At 43.0% G+C, this 7,944-nt stretch overlaps 1 protein-coding gene across 1 annotated transcript; it reads right to left on the bottom strand.

Annotated features, from left to right (window-relative positions):
- Positions 1-1,149: 1,149 nt before the first annotated feature.
- LOC139197796 (uncharacterized) lies at positions 1,150-1,518 on the bottom strand. Its single transcript, XM_070825762.1, has one exon. The coding sequence runs from the start codon at positions 1,516-1,518 to the stop codon at positions 1,150-1,152; it is 369 nt and encodes a 122-aa protein (XP_070681863.1).
- Positions 1,519-7,944: the final 6,426 nt, after the last annotated feature.

Raw genomic sequence — 7,944 nt, 5'->3', positions numbered from 1 at the left:
GTAAGTGTTGGTGTAGAACTTTGCAAAGTTGTTAGTTATAGGGTTAGCAGCCGGATGCCTTACTTACAGAAGTAGACAAGTCCGCGTAACCACTAGATTGTTAACCTTGGCTTTCTCCAATTCCATAGGTTGCGTAGCAAGTATCACAACACTTTAGGACTTGGTGTAGATTGTTCTGCGCTTGGCAAAGGTGAAGCTTATTGACTACGTATCATGTCGGCAGTGGATAACGCTTCGTATATGCACTCTAGCTTGTTTAACCTTTCACAAGAATGTGCAATTGCATAAGTCTAGCGTGGTTTTACTGCTCGAAGGGCAAGCCGTAGACAGTATTCTAGAAATCGTAGGCTACCTTAATGCACTCGATAACAGTTTTAAGGTTCCAGGGCAACCGTCTGTAGGGCGTATTGCATAATATGGCCCTCCGTCTCTAGGGCCGGTTCCCCCCGGATTAGGCCAAGAGACCCAAAATCCTTCAGTTAGCTAAGCCTTGAAAAAAGACCATTGTGGCTACTTCTAGGAATCCTGGTGCAAGCCATCGTGCATCTAGTTATACTACGGCAACCAGGCTCATCCACGTCTGATATTCAGTGTAAAGTTTATCCTCTCGTCTTGGAGAGCTGACCCATGTGGGTGTCAGAGAATTGGTTTACCCTCTCACACTATAGAGTAATTAGTTTACCCTCTCGCACTGGAAAACATGGTTGGTCCCTCGAGGGGTGCAATTCCTGCTATGAGTCCCTAAAAATAGCGCAGTCTTTTTTTGAAGTGCAGGAGTGATCGGTTGTTGTAAACATACAGCCAAGCCAAGTTGTGATTACTTCTGAATTCCTCATTGAAAAACGAGTGAAACGAACGAGAACTTAACTGTAAGGTAGGAACTGCATAACAACTGGATAGTCTTCGACTTGTGAAGTGGTGCCCGTCGAGCTTCTTGAATCTTCGAGCTTTGATGTAGTGGGAAGTCACACATGGTACCTCTTCAAATTGTAGGCACTCCACTGCTTTTTGATCTTTTTTTTTGTTTCATAGTGGCGAAGGTTTAATTACTCTTGCCATCTACTCTCCTAATCTTGTACGGACCTTCCCATATGAGATTCATCTTTTTGGAGCCTTCTCTGCGGGCAGTGATGAAGGTTTTTCTTAGGACTAAATCTCCGAGCTGGAACTGCCGGATCTTAGCATTTTGTTGTAGCTGGAGAGGAGTTGCTGCTGGTAGGCTACAATGCGGGTGCTGGTCTGCTCGCGCTTTTCCTCTGCCATATCTAAACTTGTGACCATCTCCTTATTGTTCTGCTCAATTCTTAGTAGTAGAGCGGTGATACTTGGCTTGATGAAATTAGGATGAATGATTGCTCCCGAACCAAATGCCAAAAAGAAAGAAGTTTCACCGTTTGCTCGTCTTTTGGTGGTGTGATATGCCCATAGACATCTGGGGAGTTTGTCAGGCCATTTTTCCTTATTGTTGGTGATAGATTTCTTGAGGCAGTCGAGGATCATTTTCTTCGACCTGCCCATTGCTTTGAGGATATCTCGGCATAAATATGTGTTGCTTGATGCCTTATTTTTTGAAGAACTTCGCCAAATCTTTGCCCACGAATTGCGGGCCGTTATCGGTGACGATGGAAGCCAAATCGACACATGATGTTCCTCCATATGAAGCGCTCTATGTTCGTCTGAATTGTGGTCGTTATGAGCTTTGCTTCTACTTATTTGGTGAAGTAGTCGGTTGCCACGATCATCATGCCTTTGCCCCCAGTAGTCTAGCTAGTGATTAGCTGGGAATCAGAATAAATTGAAAGCTTTTTCATCGCCAAGTCTTTTGTCATTCAAAGGCCTGCTAGTGGGGCTTCGTACTCTGCTTTGTTGTTGGATGCTTTGAAACCTAGAATGATCACCTGCTCAAGCATCGAACCGCCTGGGGTGACAAGGACCACGTCTGCTCTTGAACCTTTGTAGTTGGATGCGCCGTCGACATGCAAATGCCAAAAGTCTCCATCGGGTGGAGCAAGCACGGCTAGAGTGGTCGGATACTTCCGGGGCATCGTTAGGTTACTCTGTTGCGTCACCTAGGCTCGGCGTGAAGGCGCAGTAGGGAGTTGTGGAGATGGGCCATGTCACATGCAGCAGGAGATGCTCAACTGCCGGTATTCGGCCACTATAGAGTTGAATCATTGAGCAAGGGTCGGCTAGGGCCGTGTGACGCGCAGCAGGAGGTAGTGCTCAATTGCTAGTACATGTTACTCTTATGTAGAATCTTTTGGGGCAACAAAGACAAAACTTGCTTCTAAGTGTTGCTTTCGGTGTTCGCCTACCCTTAGTGTGTCTTTTGGGCCGAGTTGTTACGTTCATCAGAAAACTTTGCATTCGCTAGGGTCTACGCCTTTATTGTCGCACGTCTGGATTCGGTGGAATACTACGTCATGATGATGACTGCGTGCGTTTGAAGGTAAAACTTGAGCTTCCGGGTTACAACATTTATCGCCAAAGTTAGCTTTTGAATTTCTAATAGCATCGAGAAGAACTTTTGAACTGTAAAATATAGGTAGTCGGGCCCCCAGCTTTTCTCGTATGATAGTAGAGCTTATTGCTGCTTCAGATATCGTCAAACATGTGAATGAGTCCTCCGCTGCTTCTGGTTTGGATAGTAGGGAGGTGATGTTGGGTACTTCTTCAAGTCCTTGAATGTGCATTCGCGAGCCTCGTCCCAAAGTGCATGCTTCTCTGCTAAAGCGAAAGAGTCTGCCAAAGTTAGACCTTCTTTCATGATCAATTTTCTAAATAGCAGGTGGTCTACTACTGGAAGTCCTTTTTGGAAGGCTGCTCTAGCTATCGAGTCGTTGCATCCAACTATCTTTGCCTTATTTGCTTTGAACCTCCTCATATAGTTGCAAAACGACTCCTTTGGGTTCTTCTTGACGTCGAACAAATGGTCGGACTTCTTTTTGATCAAGCGATAGGATGAATATTCTTTGGTGAAAACCAAAGAAAGTTCATCGAAATTTCGGATGGATTGTGGCGGCAGGGTGTAGAACTAATCTTGCGCATCACCTTGTAAAGTGGTGGAGAATATCTTGCACATGAGATCATCGTTGTTTCGATAAAGGATCATTGCGCTTCGGTAGTGTTTTAAGTGTCTCTCCGGGTTTTCATCCCCTTTGAAAGATGTGAAATGTGGCATGCTGAACTCGCGTGGAGGCTCTGCCTGCTCGATCTCGTCCGTGAAGGGTGACCTGCTTATGTTGGTCATGTTTTGTCGTAGTGCCTCGTCGATGACCTCATTGCTTTGGAAAATGCGCAATCGCTTATTCAAAAGTCTCTCTACTTCTTCCTGAATTTGCTTTTATTGAGGTAGTGGAGCTTTCGGCTGCCCCCAACTGTGACTTGCTGGTCTAGGCTGCTCTTCCATGTGTTTGGCTCGTCTATGCCGCAGATGCGATACGTGTAACGCATTCCTAGCAGGCCAGCAAATTCTTCACAGGTTGCCAATTGAACTTGAGCTGTATTGAGTGATTGCTTCTCTTCGTCCATCATGCTGCCTACTCCGATGTGAGGTGGATAATGCTCCTTGCGAGCTTAGCCATGAATGAACACTTCGCTTGGAAGGTTGCTCATGTTGACTATCGGAGTGTGACCCCGACCGCGAATGTATGTGGGCCTAGTCGAGAGTGCATGCTCATCCGTGCTATAAGATGGGAGTATACGCTATCTCGGGTGCCCAATCAAGAGTGTACACTGCTTGAACGCTCGGTTCGTGGCTGGTCGAGTGGTTGCTTGCGAGACGTTGCTGGAAAGGTTTTTTGTTTGCCCTTGTCCTACTTCGGGACACCTCGTCTAGGGCATGTTGTATCTCGGTGCGCTACAAGAGCTGGTTTACCAAGGTCGTCTGCTGTGGAAAGGCGCTCGTCAACACTATGACTTGTCGAGACAAGTGTTGTTCGCCACTTAGATTGGAAGAGCTTGGAAGGAATGCCTCATTAGGCAGTGGAAGGGTGGTAGACTCCGGGCATGAGATTTGAGTTGGGAAATGTCAAATCTGCGGAAAAATATATTGAGAATGCCCCCAGCTCGATGGTAGGTCTGGATGGTTGAGATAGTCTTGGGCCGACTTGGGCTGCTTAGAAAGCCACAGGAGTAAACTGGGCCACGAGAGCAGGCTGGGCCGTGAGAGTGGGCTGCTCGGCAGGAGCAAGTTGGGCCGTGAGAACAGGTTGCTCGGAAGGAGCTGGCTGGGCCGCGAGAGCAGGTTGCTCGGCTGAAGTAGGCTGGACCACATGAGTGGGCTGCTCGGTGGAAGCAAGCTGCTCAGTGCGTGATGCATGCGAATGCGAGGCTTGGGCTCGAGCCCATGCAAGCTTGGATGGCACGACTTGGGCCATGGTGGAACCTCGTAGTGGTGGTACCACTCCGCCTATGACCACATTTAGCCTCGTGGATCACCGCGGTCCCATTTCTTGAGTATTAGAATTTTCACTTGTGGAATTTTCTAAATTTCTAGCCATTATATTTTTCTTATACATTTTATCAAAGAACCTTTGCAAATAAAAAATTCTAATAATAAGAACGTATGAAAAATATTCAAATGGACTAGAAAATAGAGAAAAACCTTTTTATGCTAGAGTCTTCTATGAGTATGGATCTTAAGTTCTCAATGAAAGCACCAATTTGTGGTGCAAATTTCTTCCTCCTTGATCTTGGACAAAATTGCACCTACAAAACAATTAACACCTTAGGGTCAAGGCCAAGAGCCTCACGTGCCCACGATGAATGGGGGGGCTTTGGTATGAGATGTTTTGAAGGTTATGAAATAATTACCTTGAGGAAAATATAGGATGAGGATGGATGAAATAACTTTGAATTTGTTACCTATTTTGGGCACTTTTGATTTGGTTGAAGGATGATTGCCCGCCGCTCGCGCGTAGGAATCTCTTTGTACCTCAAGGGTATTTTTGTCCTCTTTTGTCCAAAAATCCACGTGTCGCCTTGTGATTATTTTTGGCTCCATAGGTACAACCTCACTAGCAACCTACGTTTCGATCCGAAAGGAATTTAAAATTAAACAAAAATCTGTGTTCACTATATATGGAATGGAGTGACTATCCTTAATCTCTTGTTCCCAACCCCTTTTGATCCATATTTTAAGGACACTTCTTAATACGGGTTTGAGATGGAATAAAACTTGGCCGTAGAGTCCCAGTCCTCCGGGGACAAACTTTTTTGTATTGATTTTTTACTCCCTTATGGCCTTACCTTTAGGGTTCTTCTCTTTCCCCGCAAGGGAAAAAGCCTTTTTCCAAATAGAGTAGTCCATTTCTGTCTTGAAAGCCTACCCTGCAGATAGAATTTCTTATCTCTACAAACTATCCAACCTGAAGACACTTATTGGTGGTGGAGTGCTTCGAGTACGATCTGGCCTTATCCCAGCAATAAAAAATTCCTCATGGCCTGGTTCACCCGCCTCTAAAGCTGGAATGCCTTTATAGAGGAGGTTATCCGAGGAATCTAGAAAGTTTTAAGTGGGATTGGAATGTGATTGGTGATGGATGATGGTTATGAAATTAGTTTTGCATCATATGATAAGCCCATGCAAAAACTTTATCTTTTTTTGGCGCAGGTACGTTATTAGATTGAGTTGAATGCCTGCCAACGCATAAAGGTCTCAATTCAAGCGAGAGGCAGAACAAGGGAGGCGAGAACATCTTTGATCAAAAGCTCCAATGTGTTGAAGAATGAGAAAGACTTTAAATAATTCAATCAAACAGATCGAGAATCTCATGGGCAATTAACCGAGTTGGGTTGGGTGTCCATGTTACATAACCTTTCTTCTAGCCAAGAATCCCATTATTGACCAAATCGGGCGAATTCTTGGCAAATGAGAAATCTATGTTTTAACACTCAACACCTAGAAAGAGGAAGAGTTACTAAGACAAGAGCTAGTAAGCAAGCAAGAAGGACATGCTAGAAAATGCAAGGCATGAGGCTCTTTTAGGAAGATTGCGTACATGATCTGGTAATCTAAACCTTGCTTCTTCTGGTCTACCTGTATTAGCATGTGCTTTATTACAAGTAGTCTTTTCTCCTGTTCCTTTAGTCTTTTCAATGGTACTTGAATCTTAACTCGCGGTCATGTCTCGCCCCCAGTAAAGTGGCCGGTTCTATGTCCCCCCCTATATTTCATTAGTTCCAGGCTCAAGTGCCTGCTTATCCATCTTTATTCCAAAGGCAAATATTTCGCTTGAGCGACTGTAACTGCTATGGTTTACAGCCAATAGTTATTACCAACCATTTCTCATGCCCTTTATAAAGCTTTTAGAGAGAATAGGGAGTAAATGGGACCTTCGCTTCATTAGGAAATTGACCCAAACCCTATTTCTTCTCTTGCGGAGCCTTGAGAAAGTAACTGGTGTTAGGTTAGTACGGTTCTCATGCTAATTTGGCCCCCACTGATTCATGAGCTTCTTCTTTAGTCTAAGATTCAAAATTAAAGAAAAAAAATGGCCAGGCAAGAACACAAGGCGGTCGCCATCCGATGGCTGGTAGCTCTACTAAACGAAGAACCGCTCGTAGCCTATTCTTCTCGAATAACATTTGTAGTAGCCTAGGAGAAGAGAAGCAAGCTACCTTCGCCTACCTCCCATCTATACCTGTAGGCAACAACAGTAAGAGCTAGTAAGCGTAGTAATTGTACTGGTAGCCGGGATTCAAAAGAATTAGGTTTGATAATACTAAAAAAAGGGAATTGTTATTGGCACTTCAAAAATCTCATTTTACACTCCAAACTTTCTATAATTAGAAAGAAAAATACACTTGTGAGGAGTGTAGAATGAAATTTGTAGAGTGCTAATAACAGTTCCAAAAAAAAAAAAACATATCCTAATGATGCACCTACCACTGTTTAATTAAATCTTTTGTTCAACATAAAAACCTTTTACTTCTATTTCAGTTTCTTGACCGACTTATTATTTCAAGCGTTTTTTTTTTCCCCTTTCTTTTCCTACCTTGAAAGTCTTAACAAGTTGTGTTTGCATCATGATGTGTGAACCTTCTAAATGTTTTTCTCGTTGAACTTGAAAGAATCAAACCATTAACTTACTCTACTACTAAACTATAACCTTAAAAGACTTAACCTTCTTGTCAAACCTTATTGAAATTGACAAGAACATCTATAGCATGATACTCGTGCATCTGTAAAAATATAATTTTAATGAACTCATGAAGTATACTCCATTTGATCAAGTACAAAATGCAGATTTGTCTATGCATTACGCTGTAAATAAAACATGACTAGAGACATAAATAAACATTGTTTTGGGATATATAACAAAGGCCAACCGCTTTCTTGTCCTGTTTTCTTGGTTGTTAATTATGAGGAGGGGGTGGGTTTATTCAACCTGTCCGTTGGGTTTATTACCAAGTCCAACCGCTGGATTTATTCAACCTCTCTTTTTATATGGGACCATGACCATCATATACACCATAAATTGAGAAGATATGAGAGGCAATCGATTGAACAAAAATAAAAATAAAACTAAAAACAAATAAATAATACAAGAAGGTGGTCCTTCAAATAAAGCATACACCTATGGCATTTCATTATTTTTTGCATCAAACTCTGAATTCGGATCCAGGATTCTGAGATCCGTCAATCATGTTCGTTCATCGTACATCGTGCAGTCATAAATTATTTTAAATATTTTTATTTAAAATTAAACACAAACAGTACTTGACAAAAACTGACCCCACGAACTAACTGCACGATATACGATGAACGGATACGATTCACGGATCCCATGATTTTCACTGAAAGGATTCGGAGAGGATCCTGTTGGTCAAACTCTGATACCTCCATCCATCTTTGGGGTATTCGACCAACCATAGAATGCCACGTATTCATGGTGCCCGTTTAGATATATATAATTTAGGTTTTTTTTTTTAAATTAAGAT

Source organism: Malus domestica, chromosome 07 (genome assembly GCF_042453785.1).
Source record: "Malus domestica chromosome 07, GDT2T_hap1".
Classification (NCBI taxonomy): Eukaryota; Viridiplantae; Streptophyta; class Magnoliopsida; order Rosales; family Rosaceae; genus Malus; species Malus domestica.
This window is presented reverse-complemented; position numbering and strand designations above follow the sequence as displayed.

Excerpts from the sequence above, each read along its gene's own strand:
- LOC139197796 (XM_070825762.1), bottom strand. The coding sequence starts at position 1,518 with ATGGGCAGGTCGAAGAAAATGATCCTCGACTGCCTCAAGAAATCTATC.